Consider the following 23,197-nt stretch of genomic DNA (forward strand, 5'->3'; position numbering starts at 1 on the left):
AGGTGAAAGGTCAGGTGAATATGGTTGATGTGGGATGGCAATAACAGAATGTCTGCCCAGCTTTGGGGTATTGCATTGTCATGCAGTGAAAACCAGTACTGAGAATGTCACAAATCAGGGCGGTGATATCAAATGACTTGTCGTAAATGTTTCATGACTTCAGTGTAAAGAGTTTGGTTCACTGTTTGAACTGTAGGAGCATACTCATGGCGAATAATCCCTATCAAAGGATGTGGTCAACATTTCCCATATTCTCAAAGGTTGTCATTTGATTTGTATTTTTTAGGCTGGTAATCCAGGTCTCCGCCATTCAGCACTTTGACACTTGTTGTGAGGGCTATACTGGTAGCACCAACTTTCTTCCTCAGTAATAACCTTTGACAGAAATGAGGGATTGTCCAATTTTCACAAGTGGTTTTCCAGAGCGTAAAGCAGAACATAATGTTAATTCATTGCTCACAATCGGCATTCATTGTGTGACCATAACCAAAACCTAAACAGCGTGTTGCTAAGCACAGTCCTGTCACTTAGTGATTTTACATGGCAATGTGGCCAAGTTCATTTCAAGGACACACTCGTACCATGTCACATAAAAACAACATTTTTCAGTTTTGCAAACTTGGAAATAAAAAAAAAAAAAGAAAAACCTGTCCTGAAACTTTGTTGACAGAGGGAGTATTTTAACATAATTTATATATGTTACAGTGACTGATTATGAAAAAAACATGATAGTTCCACAGCTACATAATATTCTGCAGTCAGTCTGAAGTGCATGGCACAAAATACTTCCTGTTGTAATTGATACATCTTCCAATTCCAGTAGCTTGTATAAATCTGTTTGTACTGTGTTTAAAATGCAAAGTATTTATAGTAAAGTAAAAGGGTATGTTACATCCAGAGAAATTATGCTGTTCGAGGAATGACATTTCTACAGACTAATAGTATGCTGACTGGGAAAATTCTTTAAAGGAATAAAATACAGGATGTACATAAAGTTTGGGAACACTTTGAATTATTTATTGCACAAGAACTAAATATTGTAGAAATGTCATACAGATGGCATTTTGAAGAGGAAATCTGAAAGTGTTTTTTTTCCCCCCCAAACATTCGATGTGTGAACCATGAGTGAGCTGGCAGATGTCAATATGGTAATCAAATTCCTGCCATACCTGTCTGAGCATTGCATTGTTGACTGTGGCAGTCGCTTCCCGTATTCTCTCCCAGAGCTCTCCTGCATCACGTGGTAGAGGCGGTAAATGCACCACATCTTTAATACGTCCCCACAGAAAGAAGTCACACAGAGTGACATCTGGGGATCTGGGAGGTCATTTCGAACTCCCAACACACAGAAAGCTTGCTCCGCACCTGAACTTGCCATGTTTGCGACTGGCGCTGACTATAAGCAAATTACCAAACTACACTGTGGCGGTATAAGTGAAGAAAAAAAAAAAAACTTTCATGGTTTCTCTTCAAAATGACATATCTATGATATCTGTACAGTGTTTGGTTTTTGTGCAATAAATAATTGAAAGTGTTCCCAGACTTTATGTACCTCCTGTATTTATTTCAGTGGATTAGCTTCCACTTAACACAAAACATGACACTGCAAATTGCCACCAGTTAAACAAAAAATTAAATGAATGCACTTCCTCCACAACTGACCTGACTACCTACATTCAAGGTTTAAACGTTACTGTCAGCTACTGACAAGTAACAGTATGGGCTATAAAGATGCACAACTGGTGATATAACATTACAGCAACAACTTTGTTACAGTTGTAGGGAAGCATTTTCTGCAAAACACAGAAATCCACTCAAGTAAACATTAAGCTACGAATACAAGATGAACAGTGAATATCTGGTACAACTGAGTCAGTAGCAGCATTGTTAAAAATGGCAGCATCCCTGCTGATTCACTGTATTTCATTTAGTGTGCATAATCGCAGAGCATATTAAAAGGTTTACTACCAGTTCATCCCAATGTATTATGTTCCTATAATTTCCTTGTTCCTTATTAAGCACTGTATTCAGCATTGAATAGTAGCTCTAGGAAGCTTTGGTCCTGATGTACCATATTGAACCTCCAGTATATGGAGACTACTTCCTGCCATCTTTTCACTGTTTTCAGATGCAACTGCTGCTTCCATCTTCTTTGCACATTTCAGTGATGTGAAAATACGGCCTGTGTGATGACCATTAAATGCAGTTTAGTGGACATCTTTTGTGTAACAAATTAACAGTTATATTAACCAATAACAATAATAAAAACATGAGGAAGGAAGAATGGAGTAGGAGTCTATTGTTGAAGTGGTCTGCAGATTTACAGCACAGGTTATAAGTTATTCTCTCAAAAAGTTTATTATTCTTTCCCCACATCACTAACACATTCCGTATACCACAGTTGTCACTATAATACCGCTAAATGCTCTCACTTAAACACTAATATAAACTTTTTTCACTGAACACACATTCTCTTCATCACTTCTTGTTGCTGGAAGACATTTGGAAAGAGTACAAGCTTTTTGTGCAAATTAGGCATTTAACAAGTAATCTACTGCAATGAACTGCAAAATTAACAATGACACACAAAAGGCACTTACCAAAAGCTCAATGGAGATGTGCATTTTCTACATGTGATATTGTCTGTCTGTGTGTGTTGGCAATTGCCAAACACGCATTGCAATGACAATAATGGAAACCCATGTGCAGAAGAATTCATCCACACACACACTCCAATACAAACTGATTACAAAATTCTGACCAGGAAACTTAGCTTCTCAGTTATTTCAGAAGTGGAAATACTTTTATCTTCCTCAAACAACAATATTGTTGGCACATTTCTTTTAATTATAAGTACAACAAACACTGCACATACACTCCTGTAGAACCACAAAAAACACACACACACACACACACACACACACACACACACACACACACACACACACACACACACACACACACACACGGTATTAGGAACCTAAGGATGCACCAGCATGTCAAAGTATTTTCCATTACCAGTTCCCATGTGCCACTACAATAAGGCAGTCATACACTATCACATTACATTTTTATGTGCAGATAACTTAACAACAAGACATAGCCAATAACCACCAAACTACATTAGGAATGATTTAAATCAAGTTTTTCCTAAAGTGGCTCTTACTCCTTTCTGTTTGATACATCCCTATACAGCTCATCAGTGTTCTTTCCCCAACCAATGGATATTCAAAAACCTCAATGGAAAACTCGATGAGGTTTTTTTTAATTATTTATTAATTATTTTTCATTTTTTATTTACTTATCTGTGATTTTGGTTGCCACGCTACCACAATAAGTAGCGGCCTGCTAGAAATATCATGTGGAATAATCTGATAAAGGAAATCTTTCAAAAAAAGAAGGGGCTTCACCACAAGTATTTACCTTTGGGAATGATTTACTTTGAGTTTTGAGTGTGATGTGTCTTTTTAAGATATGAAAGATGAACAGCTTGTGGAGAAGTAGGAGAGCAAAGGACAGACATGTTAGATATATGGAGCCATCTTTAGATGGCAAAGGTACCACTGCCTGTCAAGAGCAGCCAGAGTATTCCACCAACAGGATACACCCTTCAAACGCCATTACGACATGCCACTACTCCTGCATTGGTCCTATAATTGATGGAGGTATGTTATGAACCATGTTACAATGTCGTGAAGCCTGTTAGGATGTAAGATCAGTACACTGATCAAGGAACGTCTACACTATCAACCCAATACAGAAATGAAACACATGGCACAGGACATGAGATAATCCAAGAGAACCAACATTTGGTTCAAAGGTTACAGAAGAAGGCTGCCCTCAGTTCTTATGACATGGATCACCCAGTGTCAGAGGAATACGAGAAGATTAATTGGATACAATAGAAAATTTTCCCCAAATATGCCAATGGAGCAAAGTACAGCTTTCATATATTAATTCCCCACAATTTATGTTACCCAAAATTTTTTTTCTTATTTTAACACTTATCCAAAAGATTCCACTTGTATTGGCAAGTTCTTGGCCTCACACAACTTCCCTTAATCTGCACAAGTCCTCTTTATGAAATGATATGCCTGCGATTGTTTTACTATTGCAACAAACATTTTCAACAAAGAGTCCAGCATTACACAATACCTCCCAACTCCTGGCCACATAAGTGTAATCAGTGAGCTTCCAACAAATTTGCCTACAGTAATAATTAGGACTTCAAGTACAAAATAGTGGATCTTTCTCGTGAGTTGTAGCCACTTGTGTCCTCACATTTCGATGGAACTCACATAAACACAAGTATGGCAACACAAGACCGCCCGGTTTGGTAACAGCACTACATAACAGCTAACAGTTCCAGGCAAAGATCCAGCTGAGGTAACTGCATTTCTGTTGAGCCAATGCTCTGTTTTAGACTGAGTGTAGTATAATAGGTTGGTACATGGAGTTGGAGTGAAACCTGCAGTTTTAAAGAGAATTCTATTCAAATGTTGGGAGGATCCTCAGCAAGCAAACTGGGAATTAGTGGGAGACACAGGAAAGCCAACATATGGGTCAGGGAACAGTGGGAAATGGGAAACATGTTTATGAAAACAAAATGAAATGGAGGTGGGTGGGACATGTAGCTACACAAATGAGTAGATGACATTAGAAAATGACAAGCAGCAGCAGTAGGAATGGATGTGGGTGAAAATTTGTAAGGTGTGGCAAAGTGAAGAGGCAGCTTTTATTTAGTAGTGGGTGTCAAATGGATGGTGATGAAGAATGAAAGTGAGGACTGATGGTCAGGGCAATAGCGGAGAGTAATGACAGTCTTAAATAACTGCTAAAAGCGGGTAAGTTGCCAGTATTTGTGACAGTATTTATGAAACTTAATATTCAATTTTTTAATTTTTTCCTTTAGAATTAATTAATTCGAAACACACTCATGCACAGTACACTCAAGTAGGGACTCATCTCATTTTCTGCCATTAAAAGAAGGGTTTTCATGTTTAAATGTGTCCCTAAGATCCTTGAAGATGACCCACATTAAGTACATCTGAGAAAACCAGTATCACAGCAGCCACAGCCAAAACCCAAAATTTTCATCACCCAGTTATATCTCTAATCCACAGTTAGATGGTTAAAAAAATCCTGTCTCCAAAAAGTTTATGGCAGAAAGAGTTTCTGTCATCTGACACAGGTTATTTTTGTGAGAAAGCTAGCATGAGCTCAAAGTCACTCATTGTTTTACTACCTGACCATCATAGCTTACCTTCAACCCAACAGAGGCCATTTTTCCCCCAAATCAGGATTTCTCATTAATTTTCTTTGCGAAGAATCTGGTTGTCATAGTACCAAATGACTAGGACACAGTCATTACTTCCTCTATACAATATCCGGTACCCTTCAGTATCTGTAATATAGAGTATTCCTACGTGTGGGAGGAAGCTGTTGCTCAGCCTTTCACATGTCCAGTGAAAAAACGTGACAACCACAAAATATTGAGAATGTATGCAGCTACAGTATGTGCCAGAACTGCAAAGCATATCTTCGAGATCTATTGCACTCTGGAACAAAATGAAATCTCTTCAACAGTTTACCAGAAAGAGATCGAAATTATTAAGTCAGAAGCCCACCTCAAATTCATCTCTCCTTTCTCAACCCAAAACTTCAAAACAGTGATAGCTTTGGGACAGTAATTTTTGAGAACATTTTTCTTGAACAGTAGTTTTCTTTAGTTCTTTAAAATGTACATAAACAGTCTCGACCACAAGAACCGTTATTTTTGTGGTTGCTAGTTTCCTTCCGTTACTATCTGATGGTAGGTCGTATGGACTCCACAAAACTCCGCAGTTGACATTAATGCAGTTCGTAATGCCTGCTCTGTTCTCTGCCAACACCTGTCAGCATTATATGTGGTCTGAAGGTGGTCAGTAACTGACAGAAACCGATAACTACAGAAATAAAGTTTTTTGCAGTCGAGACTGTTTATGTTCATTTTTAAGCTCTGGGACAAGCAGAAAATCGACCAAAGTTGGTAGTGAGTGAGTCTGACAACACTAGTTGGGAGGCGACATAAATGGCAGAGTTTTCTGTATTTCTAATGTAATTTTTGTTTTTCTAGGAACTTGATATGTTCCAATCGTGATTTTCTGACAAGACATTCATCACTGAGAACTGTATTTTATTAGAATATTTATTTTTGTTAGGACACAAATTACATTACTTGAGATGCCAAAGGCACATTGCTAGAAGGATTAGGAAGTAACATACAAAATGTAATAGAGACGAGGCAGCAGACAGTCAGATTGAGAAGATTTTAATTGCTGGCAAATCTTTGGGGTTGCACTTTCGTGGTCCACAAATGTTTTTGGCCCTGACATGTCATACAGAGCAGAGTCAGATATTTCCACAGCTGCTTCTGATTCTGCCATGTCTTGCTGAGACTCAGGTCAGGCATGTGACATGAATATTGTGAAAAGGGGGCATGGTATGTGTTTTAATGTTATTGACAGACATCCAGCAAAAATGAAACTTAACTATTGATTCTTTGGAGCTACTGTTCATCAAGAAATTAATAGTGGACAAAGAACAGCAGAATTAGTACAGATCATTGGCCAAAGTGTCCCTGCATAACACTGGTATTTAAAATTGTGACAGTGCATCTATGCCATTGTTTAAAACATGCATCAAAGCCGGTTTGGAATAGTTCAGTATTTTGCTTCTTGACCCACTGTTTTAAAGCTGATTTTATGTCATCCATGAACCAAGCGTGCAGTGATGCTGCAGTCGACATCAGCTGTGTGTGGTATTGCATGAAAGAGTCGGGTTACAGAGAAACAGATACTGCTGTTCCAACATATGTTACAGATGTCAATTGAGGATGTGATGCATGGCAACTATGTTGAATAGTTGTGTTGTCTAGAGGGCTATGATCTGTAACAATTCCAGTGCTGTATGTTCATTATTAAATATTTTTATCAATCCACATACCACTAAGTCTCCTGGCTTCTTTTCTGTTAAAATTATCCATGTATTTATGTACTTTGATGGCTTCTCTATATAGCTGTGGACAATATTTCATCACTGTATATGAAATATTTGTATTTACATCTCTTTCCAATGCCTAACTCTTCATTCGGCAAAACAAAGTGGCACCAGGAGCATCTCTGAAGATGTCAAAACACAGCTCTGGACAAAATGCGAGACCTAAAATGTTAACCACACAAGTTGGAAGATTCGTTAGCAACTAAGACAACTGGCCATGAAAGCATTAACTGTGAGCTGAGCAGGTTTTACCACTGTCTTGAAAAAGTTTATTTTTGACTGGGGATAGTTTTGTAACCCACACCTATTTCACTGGTGGTGCAATCAGTGTACCCCCTGCAAATCCTATAGCCACTCAGTGGGAACTGAAGACAGTGTTAACTAGTGGACAGATTACCAGAGACAGGATGCAACTTTAATGAAAGACAGAGGGGCTATATATTGAAAAATGTCCGGCCAAGGGATAACGACATGCGGAATGTCATGGCGATGGTGCCAAATTGTGGAGGATGATGTAATACTTTACATTAAAAAATAAATCGGCCTGACATTTATTTGGATACTGTTGGTCCCTTTGCCACATTTTCCAAAATGTGATGTGATGACAGTTTTGGATGGATTATATAGCTAGTGGAATACAAAAAGAAAACTACATATGATTCAGAAGAGGTTCTAGGCAGTGGATGCACATACAGGTAAAGTAGTAAACATTGTGGCTAATTTTTGCAGTTCTGTACTTCAGTCTGCAATGCAATGTTGTCACTGTTTTTCATCACAGCCAGAATTCTTAGAACACTATTTGTGTACAAAACTTACTGTGTTTTGCGGTAAAAAATGAAAACAGTCTGTGGAATTTGAGTGGTTGGTAACAGTGTACCTCGCACATTTTCACTCAATGTTGGTCTGTGGCATAATCTTCACTCATTCATTAATTCACATACTGTGTACGGTAAATCCCATCATAGTGGAGAGCCTGCAGCAATTCGGGCTGATATGAGTCATGGATCGCCAGGCAGAAGCAGCCACTCTAGGAAACATCCACAAAGCACACTCACTACCAATTGAGGCTCTATCGCAGAGTAGCAGAGGCCAAAAAAGTACTTAGTCTATAGTGAGAATATTGAGTAAAGTGGAAAAACCAACATCAACAGATAAACATATGTTCACTCTTTTGTCTTATCTGAGGTAAATAATAATGAATTTAGGACAAACTGCCAAAATACTAGAAGTAAAAATGCTTTTCATGTAGACTATGATTCCTAACTGGGGTTTGGGACTGAGTTTTATGTTCTGGTGAAAATGTTTTTGGAAGGTTGTCAACAGACATCAGGTAGAGAACTGTAAATCTCCAAATATTCAAAACTAAGGTGCAGTGGTACCATCACACTTACAGGTTATCAGAACAATGGAGTTTTAAATGCCCAACACTGATAATTAGTCGGGTTTAACTATGGTCTAACACATACAGTCATGACATTCCGACTCATTTTTGTTATATATTGCAACAGCAGCATTCCAAGCCAACAGAAAGCTACGTTTACAAATATGGTATCAGACTAGTGCAAACAGTATCATTTATGTTGATTTCCAACAGTTTTTACAATAGGGAACTTCATGTACTGCCGTAAAAATAAGCACTAACTAAGAAAGAAAAAGAAGGAAGAGTGGGTGAGACCACATTTGTCTTTCTTTAGTTTCCTAATGGCCTTGGGAGGTATAAAACAGTCCGTTACAGAATAGTTTGTTTATAATTCCCTTATAGCCTACAGATATTTGGTGAAGAATGTTTTTTTTTTCTTTAACCCTTGACCCAAAACAATAGTCTCTCAGACCCATCATTCATTTTAAACATTCATTCTAAAACATGTGGCGTGTAAAGCAACATCCAACAATGAGCTTGACTTTGTCAGCCTATTAATAAGACATATTATTTAGAAGTTAGTGCAAAATTGAGTGCCTGTGTGACCACGTTTCACATTGTGTGTAATAATTAGGTAGGTCCAATACACTGCATGTTTCTAGTTACTACATATTTTGCTTTCAGTTGCTATTTTGAGTATTCTTATTTTATAGCATTTTATTGTATGTGTGAATTTGTTATTTTTGACTTCATCATGCAGCAACTTTCTAAGAAGAATAAGATTTATGCAGTTGAACCAAAGAAGACGAAGAGGAAAATGGGAAAAACGATAACATTTTTGATGATTCTAATGCCGATTCTGACTTTAGTAGCTGATGGTCACCATGAAACAGGAGTGATACTGGTGAAGACAATCAGTGCTTTACTGGAAGGAGAGCCTGTTGTGAATTGTACCACAGCTAATTACTCACAGCAAACACAGTAATTTTATGGCAAAGATAATTTCAAGTAGAAACATTCGGTCTGTTACAGCAAGAAAAACAGCTCAGCATAATATTTTGGAAAGAGGAATGTTTCTACTAAAAGCAAAAATCGAATTTTGGTGCAAATGCCTATTAAATCTCATACACAGGAGAATTTATTTGATGACTTCTTAGAGGCATACCAAATGATAGAAGGGAAAAGAAGAAGATGTGTATAAAGTACCCAGCATAAAAAAAAGAACTGGTGGTCTCATAAGTGCATCAATCGTGCTCAGCCAACATTCGAAAAAGTTCTCTGAATTGCTTTTGTTTGCATTTTCTGCAATCTTTCATTTATACTCATGAACATCGTGATTGATGTCACAATATTAAATCATTTCAAGATTCTTACTAAATGACTGCACACATGTTTTGTATTCATTTTGAATACTGTAAGTTCTCAATAGTATTGCATCTACTCGTAATATGAAACAGTTGACTATTCACTTAATTTTTGTCAGCTAATGTGGGGATATGTGATAACAATATTACAAGCTTTAGGAGACATGTTTCTTGTTACATACTTGAGAGATGTTTTGGGTTAAGGTCTTAAGAACAAAAAGTACTAGTAAACAGCAGAAGAACTGACTTTTTGCAGAAAGACACCCATGTTGAGTATCTACTCAACGATGTTAACTCTTTCCATTACAGTTCCAATCAAATCAGAGAATATGTAATGTAGGAAAGCTGTTTGGAACGCAATACCTGCATTATTTAATGTACTACATATGCCTCCACAGATGCTGCTGAAGGTGAAACCACACAGACATTACAATAAAATGTCAAAAGCAATAATCCTGCAGGCTTTCTCGCTGCAATGTGCACTAGTGTTGTTCCAGCTTGCAGATGGTAACAGTTCCCACAGCAATGAATATCATGACCGTATATGTTAAACTGTGCTTTAACTTTAATGTTCTGTAGGCAGATGACACTGTTCTGTGCAAATTTACACAAAACTATTAGATAAAAACAGCAGCTAGTAGTATGATAAGAAGATCAGTAATTTCCTTTAAAAAATAATAATGTTGCTAATGTCCAACTACATTCTGCCAAACAAAATTCTAGAAACTAAATACAAAACAATTAAGTGATTCTTGAGTCAAATATTTGGATAAATTGTTCTAGGAACTAGTTTTGAAAACAGTATGGATGTAGCCCACTGACAAAGTATTTAAAATGGGCAAAGAGGCACCGAGGAAATATAGAAGAGAAGAAAGTAATCACAAATTATTTTGTTAAAAAAAGGATGGATGAAGAAGCAAACAAGCAGATTCTAAATTAGATCAGTATTTCTTCACATGTAAAAGTATGCACTGAACTTCTATGGGATATTAAAAGAATGCAGTCAACCAGATTAACCAGGTAAGTTGCGGAGCTGTACAAAACCAGCAGTAAAGCTAGAATACAGACAATGGAACTTGTCATGACAGTAAAGATGACTTGAAAAAAGCAGGGATAACACAACAGCAAATGTTCGACAAATTTCATGTCTCTACTCACACCTTTTAATGAATACTTTAACTCACTCCATACCCCTAATGTGGAGCCAGAACAAAATGTGTGAATGAATGGATGAAAAACATGTTTACCACTAAATTCTTTTTACACTGTACAAGTTGAACCCACATTAGAAATACCATATTTGTTGATTTCTTTGCCATTTATGCAATATGTGTTTGTATAAGTTCAGCCGTGATGGAAGTGGTGCAGATAGCAATGCAGTGTGTTGTATTGAGTTCTATTTAATCTGATGCATTATTCAAAAGAGTGAAGTACAGATGCAGCTTGATTTCGAATTACTCAATTTACTACAGGTGCCAAAAATCAGCTGACAGTGGGTGAGTGAATGATGAAATACAGAAACATTCATATTTAAAAAAATTTTAAAGCTGAAATGGCAAAATGGTTTTAACCTTAAAAAAATTTACTTTGGCAAGACAAATTCTTCTAAAGTGTAATGTGCTCTAGAAAAATAATTACAGTGCAGCAAATATGATGGAAAATGTACAGGTGCAAATTTTGTGATTGGTTTGTAACTGTGACCTTTTATAGGCAACTAGTTTTATTTTGGAGGCATCTTTTCTATGCCATTCAACAATATTATTCAGCCATCTTTACACCATCCAATGCCTCCACCCTCCTGTAGTATTGTTCTTCATCACACGATTATTGATTTCCTGGTCAGAACTTTTTCCAATGTTGTAATAATTATTGTCATACTTTTGCTCACAGTTTACCAGGTAAGCAATTGCCCATATTTAATAAGGCCACTGAAATGTTACATTTGTGAAAGTTTCTACACTGCGCAGTATTGCAATACCAGTTAACTTCAGTTGCAGCGCTTCATTATTTGCAGCAATTCAGCTGAACAGAAGAGAACTGAGAATAAAAAGCACAGCTATTGCAAACCGAGCAATACTGAGTGTTTATAATTTTTTCCTTTTTTACAAAACTAGAAAATAAATAGACCAAGTTGTTGCAGCCTCTGTAGGGAAGGCTGGAATGTCTCAGGCTGGGAACCCACAAATCAGCACCTGCAACACAATAACAGGGAAAACAAACAGTCACACACACTGGACATTCAGTTTACGTGGTTGTGGGAAACATACATGCTGTGTAAAGGGAAATTAAAGAAACCTTTGGAAAAGCTCAGAGGGCAAACTCATATTTAGCAAAGAAAGGAAGGCTGAAATGTGGAAGGATATATACAGAGGCAGTAGATGAACATGATATGGGAGATATGACATTGTGAGAAGAGTCGGACAGAACATTTAAAGATGTAAGCGAAAACAAGGCACTTGGAAATAGATGAAATTCCCCCAGAAATACTGAGCTCCTTGGAAGAGTCAGCCATGACAAAACTATGCTGCCTGGTGTTCAAGACATATGATACAGGTGAAATATCCACAAACATCGAGAAAAATGTTATAACTGCTATTTCAAAAAAGGCAAGTGACAGGCGTGAAGGCAAATGAACAATAAGTTTAATAATTCATGACTGCAAACTACTAGCAAATTATTTATAGACGAATGGAAAGAATCATACAAGCCAAATCAGAGGAGAATCTCCTCTTTGAAGTTGCTAAGATACCGTATTTACCCGAATCTAAGCCGCACTTTTTTTCCGGCTTTTGTAATCCAAAAAACCGCCTGCGGCTTAGAATCGAGTGCAAAGCAAGCGGAAGTTCTGAAAAATGTTGGTAGGTGACGCCACAACTAACTTCTGCCATCGAATATATGTAGCGCTACATAGACATGCTTTGTAGGCACAAAGATAAATACTGCCACCAAAACCTCTGCGTCAGTAAATAAATTTAAAAAAAAGGTGGAAGACGAGCTTTTTTTTCTCCGCCCCGAGTTTCGACCACTGCATTTTCATACATTATCCAACCAAGTAAATACAAATTCCGTATTGTTCATCTTCGAATGTAGCAGCATTCCAATGTACTACGAAAATCTGACTGGCAAGACTGTTTGGGATGTTTTTCAATATGGCCAACTCTACGTTCTCAATTTTTTCCTACCTGTGAGAAGAGATGGTTGCTAATAGTAACCTGATGAAATGTGAATCACAAGCAGTATTCTCTTCATCATTCACAATAAGAATAATACGAATATAAACATTTTGCCATGTGTTCTTCCGTGTTTGTTGCTATCTCATTTAAATCCTGTCTGCCTAATAAACTACGAAACTAGAGTGATACAACAGCAAACGCGGAAGAATACACTTATCGTGTCATGTTTATATTCGTATTATTCTTAGCCTAATAGTGATACAGTCAGAAATGAACCATGGCAACTGACTAGATTTTTAAATCTAAGATGACTCTAATTTCTGTGCAGAATTTGATGTACTAAAGAAGCGGCCGCAAAGATTTTGAAACGGAGAAAAATTTTCGCCTAACTCTCGTTCAGAACATGTTCTATCATACGCAGCCTATTATTTGGTTCTTGTTGATCATTCTCAAAGAAAGCAGCAGTGTAAGTAACAACAAATAGCAGTCTCTTGACATTGCTTCGCTAATGAGACGATTCGCCTCTTTTTAGTTGTAAGCGGCGGTAGCGCGCACAAAAGCAAGCCATGCCGCGAACGGCGACAGGCCATAAACACGCACTATCAGAATGCGACAAACAATGCATGACACAGTACAGTGATGCATTTTCAGCTTAGAGTGATGTAAACACCTATAACTGAGAAAACGGCACTTATCAGATCAAACAAAATAAGCAATCGATTCAAACCAAACGAAGCACGTGAAAAAGGAAGGGTACCCGTATAAATATGGACGGAGCGCCTGACGCATAGCAATGGCTACCTGGTAAAGCTTACTACTCGAACCAAACTACTGTAGCTGTATTGTCATTCATTCGACCTAAATTGTGTCTCATATTACAATGGACCAACTTTGTTTCGATTTGGAGGTGCGGCCTAAAACTTGTCTCTCCCCTTGAATTTCGAGTCTCAAATTTCAGGTGCGGCTTAGATTCGGGAAATCTTTTTTTCCTTTGTTTCGAGTCTCATTTTTCAGGTGCGGCTTAGATTCGAGTGCGGCTTAGATTCGGGTAAATACGGTAACAGGAATAAAATTCAGGGTGCACAAGCTTACAGTCTGTAAAGAAACCAGAGTACAGGTATAGGAATTAAAAAGCATGAGAAGAAAGAGTCAGGGTTGTAGCAAACCAGACTGCAGTGAGAAGAACTGAAGGACACAAAAGGAATGAGACCAAGTTTTAACCTATATCCTAAGTTACTCAGTTTGCACATTTAGCAATAGAAAAGGAAAACAGACAATTTTGGACAGGGAATTAAAATTTAGGTAGCAGACAAAAAACTGAAGTTTATTGATAACATCATAATTGTAGCAGAGACTGCAAAGGACTAGGGGAATCAGTCGAATGGAATGGATAATGCCTTCAGAAGAGGTTACAAGGTGAACACCAATAAAAGTAAAGCAAGGCTAGTGGAATGTAGCCTAATAAAATAAGGAGGGGGCAGGGATATTTTATTAGGAAATGAGACACTGAAAGCTACAGATGAGTTTTGCTATATGGACAGCAAAAGAAATGACAATGACCTACATTGAGAGGATGTAAAATGCAAATAGGAAGGTAATTATTCACAAAAAAAGAAATTTATTAACATCAAACACAAATTTAAGTGTTAAGGAGTCTCATCTGAAAGTATCTTTCTTAAGTGCAGCTCCGTATAGAAGTCAAATGTCAACAATATGGACTTCTGCGAAGAAACATGGTGCTATGGGAGAATTCTGAAGATTAGATGGGTAGACTAACGTGGAGGTACAGAACCAAATTATGGAAAAAAAAAGAAATTTATTGCACAACTAGACAGAAAGAGTAGTTTGATTGAGAGGACTTAATCCTGAGGCAGCAATGAATTGTTGGAGGAGAGTATTTGCAGGCGGAGGGGGGGGGGGGGGGGGGGGGGGGGGGGGGGGGGAAGGATTGTAGAGCTTTGCTGCAGAAATAAGGCTGATAACGTAATCACAGTCTCTTCTACAATGAGAAGATATGTTGCATATTTTATACTATTTACACTATATTGAGTCATACATAATTGAAATTCATATCTACATCTACATCCATATTCTGCAATCCACTGTGAGGTGCGTGGCAGAGGATACATAACATTGTACCAGTTATTAGGCTTTCTTCCTGTTCCGCTCATGTATGGAGTGCGGGAAGAATGATTGAATGCCTCTGTGCATGCAGTAATTATTCTAATCTTATCCTCACAGTCCCTGTGTGAGTTATACATTTGGGATTGTAGTATATCCCTAGAGTAATCATTTAAAGCTGCATCTTGAAACTCTGTCAGTAGACATTCTGGGGATATTTTACATCTATCTTTGATAGTCTTCCAGTTCAGGTCCTTCAGTATCTCTCTGACAGTCTTCCACGGATTAAACAAACCTGTGATTATTTGTGCTGCCCTGCTCTGTATACAGGGTGACAACTATTGAACTATATTAAAAAAAAAGGTAAATTAGTTACAAACTACGGCATGCATACACTTTATTCAACATGTAAATGTCACTACAGATATATGGATTTAGGTTATGACACGTTTGATATATCTGCCAACATTGGCAATGATGTGGCACAGATGAATAGCGAAATTGTACACGACTTGTTGAATTGTCTGAACAATGATGCTGTCGATGACCTCCGAAATGGCGTTTTCCAGCTCGGCAATGGTTTTGGGGTTATTGTGTATACCTTGTCTTTAATATAGCCCCACAAAATGCAGTCACATGTTTTCAGATCCAGAGAATCTGGATGAGGGGAATGTGGCCTGTGCCAGTGGCCTCTGGGTACTCCAGAGCCAGAATGGGGTCCCCAAAGTGCTCCTCCAGGGCGTTAAACACACTCCTGCTTCTGTGGGGTTAAGTTGTGTCTTGCATGAACCACTTATTGTCGAAATAAGGGACACTTTAAATAATGGGGACAAAATGGTCCTACAAAACATTCACATACTGTTAGGTAGTTACTGTGCCAGCAAGAGATATGGCACCGATTGTTCCATGACTGGGCATTGCACACCACACAGACACCCATTGAAGGTGAAGAGACTTCTCGATAATGAAATGCAGATTCTCAGTCCCCCCAAATGCACCAATTTTGCTTATTGACGGACTCATCTAAATGAAAATGCACTTTTCCATTAAACCGAACAATAATCAGATCAAAGTCCTGTTTGTCAGTTCTGTGGACAATACTGCTGATGAAACACAACCACTGTTCCATACCCTTGGGGCTTAACGGCATATGGGTTTGAATTTTGTATGGGAAGAGACGCATGTTTCAACAACAATTCTCTCCGGTTGGTTCCCACCTGTTGTGCAGCTCATCAGATCAATTTCCTGTGGCCGGTTTGAAACACAGCACACGGATCCTCGATGTTTTCAGCCTTTTTCGATGACCGATATTGCCGACACTGTCCTCATGACAAAACCCATTCTCTCAAACTTGCGAATCAAATTCTTGATTGTTAGCACACTTGGACTAGTTGTCTTCAGCTTGAACTCGTTGCAAATTTCCTTCGGAGCACAGTTGGGGTGTTATTGCTTGTATGGTAGGCCTTTACAAGTGCTATACACTCAGGCACACTGTACTGTGACATTTTCATGCGCAAATGGTGAAAGACCTGTGTGTATCCACATACTAATTCCCATCCTGCCCTGCAGCCAACCATGTAATTTGAACATCCTAACGCAAGCCGTTCAGAAGTTCCGATGATTTTATTTCATATAGTTCAATAGCTGTCAGAATGTACGTTCAATATCTCCTGTTAATCCTGTCTGGTATGGGTCCCACACTTGAGCAATATTCTTGAACCAGCCACACAAGTGATTTGTAAGCAATCTCCTGTGTAGACTGAATCCATTTCAACAGTATTCTACCAATGAATCAAAGTCTAACAGCTGCTTTACCCACAAATGAGCCTGTATGAATATTCCATTACATATCCCTACAAATCGTTACAACCAGGTATTTGTATGAGCTGGCCAATCTGAACTGTGGCTCATTGATATTATAGTAATAGGGTAATGAGTTTTTTCATTTTGTCGAGTGCAAAATTTTACATTTTTGAACATGTAGAGAAAATTGCCAATCTCTGCATCACACTGAAATCTTATTAAGATCTAACTGAATATTTATCCCACTATGTTTCAGATAGTACTTCATTACAGATAACTGCATAGTTTTAACAATTCCATCATTATACATTCTGAAATGTCTGTCGGTGATCAAAAGAAATCAGGACAAAATGAAAACCAATAAAGACTTCCATAATTACGATACACGGCAATGTAAAGATGTCCACATACAAGCTGTAACAAGGACCTGAAGCCAGAAACATGTATGTAATCAAGGCATCAAACTTTTTAATGCACTACCAAAACATATCAAAGAGCTGGAAAATGAGGATAAATTTAAAACTGTTCTAAAGAACCACATGCCTGACAAATGCTATTACAGCATAAGTGAATATCTCTGCGCAACTGTATAAAATATATGTTTAAGATAATGTGACAAATGAAATTACATCAGTGCATAATAAATTACGTTATAAAAACACTTATTAGTTGTACATCGTATTAAACATAAGATAGATTAATATGAATTTAGCACAGATACAAATTTTGTAAAGATATTATATAGTTGTTAAAATGTCCCCTGACAAATCCTACATCACAAATGTGATCATTGGGATGATAATACATAAATAAATCTGCAAAAATCCTGATTTTACTATTAATATTGTCTGCAAGGTCATTAACATACAACAAGAACAGCGAGGGTCCCAACACACTTCCTTGGGGCACAGCCAAAATTACTTCTGCATCTGACAACGACTCCCCATCCAAGATAGCATGCTGTGTCCTTCTTACCAAAACGTCCTCAATCCAGTCACAAATTTCACTTGATACCTCATACGATCATACTTTTGACAATAAGCAAAGCTGCAGTACTAAGTCAAATGCTTTTCAGAAATCAAGAAACATCACTTCCACCTGGTTTCCTTGATCCAAAGCTTTCAATATGTCATGTGAGAAAAGTGAAAGTTTGGTTTGAAAGCCCTGCTGTCTGGCATTGAGGAGGTCATTCTATTAAATGTACATCATTTTGTTTGAGCTCAGAATATGTTCTAAGATTCTACAACATATTGATGTGAAGGATATTAGATGACATTTTTGTGGATCACTTCTACTACCTATCTTGTAGGTAGGTGTGACCTATACCTTTTTCCAAGAACTGGACACAGTTTTTCGTTTCAGGGATCTACAATAGATTATACTTAGAAGATGGGCTGACTCAGCCACAAATTCAGTATAGAATCTGACAGGGATTCCATCGGGCCTGGAGCTTTGATCAGCTTTAACAATCTCAGCCATTTCTTAACGCCACTGGCACCAATACTTCTTTCATTCATCTTTTCAGTGGTACAAGGACTAAATTGGAGCAATTCTCCTGGGTCTTACTTTGCAAAGGAAATTTGAAACTGTAGTTACGCATTTCAGCTTTTGCTCTGCTACCCTCAATTTAAGTTCCTGTCTCATTCGCTAGGGCTGGACGCTAACTTTGTGCATCAACAGCCTTTACACAGGAACAGAATTTCTTTGGTTTTTGTAAAATGTCATTTTCACAATATTCTGCTATGGTAGTCATTGAAGGCATCACTAATTGATAACTTGACAGCCAAATGCATTTCATTATGCATCTATCTATAGCCCTACTATTTGTTTTACACCTATTATGCAGTAATCTTTGTTTGTTCAGAAGTTTCTTTGCAGTGACTGTATATCATGGAGTTTCCCTAATGGCAGTAAATAGACAACCTTGACATAATTTACTTTTAGATATGCACTGTGAAGTGTTGGATGAAAGTTCAGCCTATTCCCCTGGCATGTTTCACTCAGACTTGCATTTCTTCTTAAAATTCAAAGTTACACTTGTTCATCAGCATTTTTCACCTAACACAGAAGCAACTCCAGATGTGGAAGAGAATCCTTCCAATGGTACACTACAAAGATGAAATTTCACTGGATGAAATATGTTAATGTTAAAGAAGATTATGATGAAAAACATTCTGCAAACATAAATGCACGTTTTTCAATATGAGGCAGAGAACTTTCGAGACCTCCCTCCTATCTTCACTGATTTCATCTCTAGTGATTACACTTATTACACATTTCAGTTAATTCTGAAGTTCATTATGAAGTGCACAGCAGAAGACACAGCCCACTGTACCACATATTTATATTTCATCCTGCTCCATTACCTCATACAATTCTGTCTGTGTTATGTCTGAAATGCAAAGTCTTTTTTGTGAGGTAAGGGAGATTGTTACACACAGAGAAATAATCCATTTTAAAAATGACATTCCTACAGCGTGCTTATATCAAAACTATGGAAATGCTGGAAAGGCGTTATTTCAGTGGATAAAAAGTGATATTATTGGTTTGTCCAATGCATATCTTTATGTAATTACTGATGCATGGGGATGGGAGATTGTCACCCCCAAGGAAGTTGCATCACAGGACTGTCATTTTTGAAAATACTGCAGTGAATGGAAAGAGTAATGACTTGAGAAATAAACTCTGGAATTTTGGTGTATGGAGTTATTACTCCTTCTATGAAAGCAGCCAACAAATGTTCATAATATTGAGGTATTAAGTGGTGTGATTGATTACTAATTGGAAAGCAAGTATTCATTTATTTGCATACCATTTATATAAGAGTAAATATATTTATTTTCACACATTTTGTAATTCTTCCATGAGGTCTTGCATGAGATCCTATAGCTCTGATATTTTTCTTGCATGGACTTTTACGTTGTAGTATTGTGATTCTTCACTGGATAACTGTCTATTAAAGTTGGAAATCTGCTGCTTGCTTTAGAAAATATATTGCTCTGACATCCACAAATTTATATGATTATGCTGTGTAACAGAGGCCTCAAACATTCCCAAGATATTTAGATTGAATAAAAATGTTTGTGGCTTTCCCTGCTATATACACGGTGATGGTAGTTCCCTCCATAATACACATGAACACACTGGCACACTGAGCAGGCTGAAGCATTGCTGTCTGCAGCTTCCCAGTATGAAGTGAGGATTCATAACCAGGGGCGCTCAATGTATCTAGCTGGGGCTTTTACTTTTCTTGTTTTGTTATTTTGCTCTTTTAACTGTAGGTAGGTGCACATTTAATATTTCAGTTTTCAACCTGTTAATTTGAATTACAACATCCAGCTTGTTGTGGGTAACAGTACTTTACTTTGAGTTGTCGACTCCCATTCCTTTTTGTATCAGGGTTTAAACATTTCACTGATGTGTATTTCATATTGGTTGTCATCAGCATAGGTTATTAGGATAGCTATCTTTTTTTTTCTCTTTATTGTTATTTTAACACCTGAACAATCAGGTAGGTTGGCAGCAGCATGCGACGCTGCTCTTTAGCCATAGTGGTGACAATAACAGTACAAGAACAGAGAATTAAAATGAAAAGAGTGACGGGCAAAAAATAGTGGTCACAGATACACAAAAACACGGAGCCGTTCACACTCGACGATAACGACACTGAAAACATGTTGACACGGCGCACGTAACACTGATGAATCCGACGGCACAAGTGAACGTAGAAGCGTGACGGTGGACACTAAAAACACAAAACAACGTCACACACGTGAGACACTGATGGCGATGATCTCCGGCACGCGAAAGTCCACGTAGCGTGTGCGAGTCCGGGGACCTGCCAAGAGGGGAAGAAGGGTGAGGGCGGGTGGAGAGGGTGGAGAGGGGAGAACATTGATGCCAATGGCTGAGGAGATGGGAGGAGGAGCAGATGGACAGGGGAGGGGAGGCCCGGGGGAGGAGTGGGGAGAAGGGGAGGAGAGATGGAGGGTGCCCAAAGGAACAGATACAGGAAGAGGGAGGGAGGATCACAGTTGGTAGGAGGGGTAGATGGAGGGGAGGAGGACAGCATCAGGGAGGGGGAGCTGGCGGAAGCCACCTTGGGAGAGGGTAAGGAGGGTGGAGAGATGGAGACCGGGTGGGTGCGTGGGAATACAGGCGCGGCAGCGGGCGGGGGTGGGAGAGGACTGGGGAGACGGGTGAGGAGGATCGAGTTTACGGGAGGTGTACAGGATCCGTATCCTTTCAAGGAAAAGGAGGAGGTGGGGGAAGGGGATGAGATCGTACAGGATCCGCGTGGGGGAGGGGAGACGGATGCAATAGGCGAGGCGGAGAGCATGGCGTTCAAGGATTTGGAGGGATTTATAATTGTAGGGGGGGCGGAGATCCAAGCCGGATGGGTATAAGAAAGGATAGGGCGGATGAGGGATTTATAGGTGTGGGGGATGGTGGAGGGGTCCAGACCCCACGTACGGCCGGAGAGGAGCTTGAGGATACTGAGTCGGGACCTTGCCTTGGCTTGGATTGTCCGGAGGTGGGGAGTCCAGGAGAGGCGACAGTCGAGGGTGACGCCAAAGTACTTAAGGTTGGGAGTGAGGGCGATAGGACGGCCATAGATGGTGAGATAGAAATCAAGGAGGCGGAAGGAAGGGGTGGTTTTGCCTACAATGATCGCCTGGGTTTTGGAGGGATTGACCTTGAGCAACCACTGGTTGCACCAAGCGGTGAACTGGTCAAGATGGGATTGGAGAAGGTGTTGGGAGCGCTGCAGGGTGGGGGCAAGGGCTAGGAAGGCGGTGCCATTGGCAAACTGGAGAAGGTGGACGGGGGGTGACGGCGGCGGCATGTCCGCCATGTACAAACGGTACAGAAGGGGGGAGAGGACGGAGCCTTGGGGCACACTGGCGGAGGGGAAAAAGGTGTAGGAATCTGTGTTATGGATGGTGACATAGAAAGGACGATGGGAGAGAAAGGAGCCGATCAGACGGACGTAGTTAATTGGAAGGGCGAAGGATTGGAGCTTGAAGAGGAGACCGGAATGCCATATGCGGTCATAAGCACGTTCAAGGTCCAGGGAGAGGAAGATTGTGGAGCGACGGGAATTAAGCTGGTCGGAAAGGAGATGAGTGAGGTGGAGGAGAAGGTCGTCGGAAGAGAAGGATGGCCGAAAGCCACACTGGGTAACTGGAAGGAGGCGGTGCTGTCGGAGATGCTGGTGGATGCGGCGGGTGAGGATAGATTCCAGGACCTTGCTGAAGACCGAGGTAAGACTGATGGGACGGTAGGAGGAGACGGCGGACGGCAGTTTGCCAGGTTTAAGGAACAAGAGGATACGGGAGGTTTTCCACAGGTTGGGGTAGTAACCGGTGGACAGGACTACATTGTAGAGCCTAGCCAGGGTGGAGAGGAAAGAGACAGGAGCTTCACGAAGGTGACGGTAGGTGACACGATCGTGACCATGAGCGGTGTAGAGTTTGGTGCGGAGTGTAGCAATGAGATCCTGTGTAGTGATAGGGGAATTGAGTTCCGGGTGTGCAATGTTGTCCAAGTACTGGAAACCAGGAGTGAGGGGAGGGACAGAGGTGTCAGTTAGATCGCGGATATCCGGGAAAAGGGAGTAATCGAACTGGGGATCATCGGGGACGGAAAATACATCGGAGAGGTAGGAGGCAAAGTTGTTGGCCTTACTAAGGGTGTCAGGGAAGGGGTGATCATCATGATAGCTATCTGTTTATCATAATGTTCATTGTACATTTCCTATCTTGTACACCTGAAGATGTGATTTGAAATCACGAAAGTTTTTGTGTTCCCATAATAGTTCATATACAAGTGAAAGAGGTTTATTTCAGAAACACTTCATAATTAACTCCACCACTAAAACAGCTTTTCATTCAACAGTAGATGTGTCTCCAAACAGATTATATTTGAAATTGACTGCCTAATCACTTGTCAGGGCATCGCTCAGCTGGAGACAGTGCTGCCACTGTTACCACTGCCACTCACCCTGCGCCCTCTCCTCGCGAGCAGTGCCCACCGGACTGGCGGCACGAAGAGGTCGGGGTCTGGCGGCGGCATGCTGCGGTCCCCCTCGCAGGCGACACCCGCCACCCACGATGAGTGTCAGCAGGAATCCCAGCACGACGACCCACAGGTACGACACGCAGTGCAGGTAGAAGTACTCGCTGCAATGTGGGGGATAATACATATGGTACATACGTGTAACATGTGGATCCCAAGTGAGGGGTGCGTGTGACATCACGATATAACTGCCAATGTTGTTGTTGTGGTCTTCAGTCCAGAGACGGGTTTGATGCAGCTCTCCGTGCTACCCTATCCTG

General features: G+C 39.6%; 1 protein-coding gene across 1 annotated transcript in view; it reads right to left on the reverse strand.

The window, feature by feature from the left end:
- Positions 1-254: 254 nt before the first annotated feature.
- The window catches only part of LOC126426648 (uncharacterized), a 38,710-nt gene continuing 15,767 nt past the window's right edge, over positions 255-23,197 (reverse strand). Inside the window, exons 3-5 of the mRNA XM_050088534.1 lie at positions 22,863-23,041; positions 11,840-11,954; positions 255-375 (exon numbers count right to left, since the gene is read on the reverse strand). Coding sequence (XP_049944491.1) covers positions 255-375; positions 11,840-11,954; positions 22,863-23,041 — 415 coding nt within the window. The remainder of the gene's footprint in view (positions 376-11,839; positions 11,955-22,862; positions 23,042-23,197) is intronic.

Source organism: Schistocerca serialis, chromosome 11 (assembly GCF_023864345.2).
Source record: "Schistocerca serialis cubense isolate TAMUIC-IGC-003099 chromosome 11, iqSchSeri2.2, whole genome shotgun sequence".
Classification (NCBI taxonomy): domain Eukaryota; kingdom Metazoa; phylum Arthropoda; class Insecta; order Orthoptera; family Acrididae; genus Schistocerca; species Schistocerca serialis.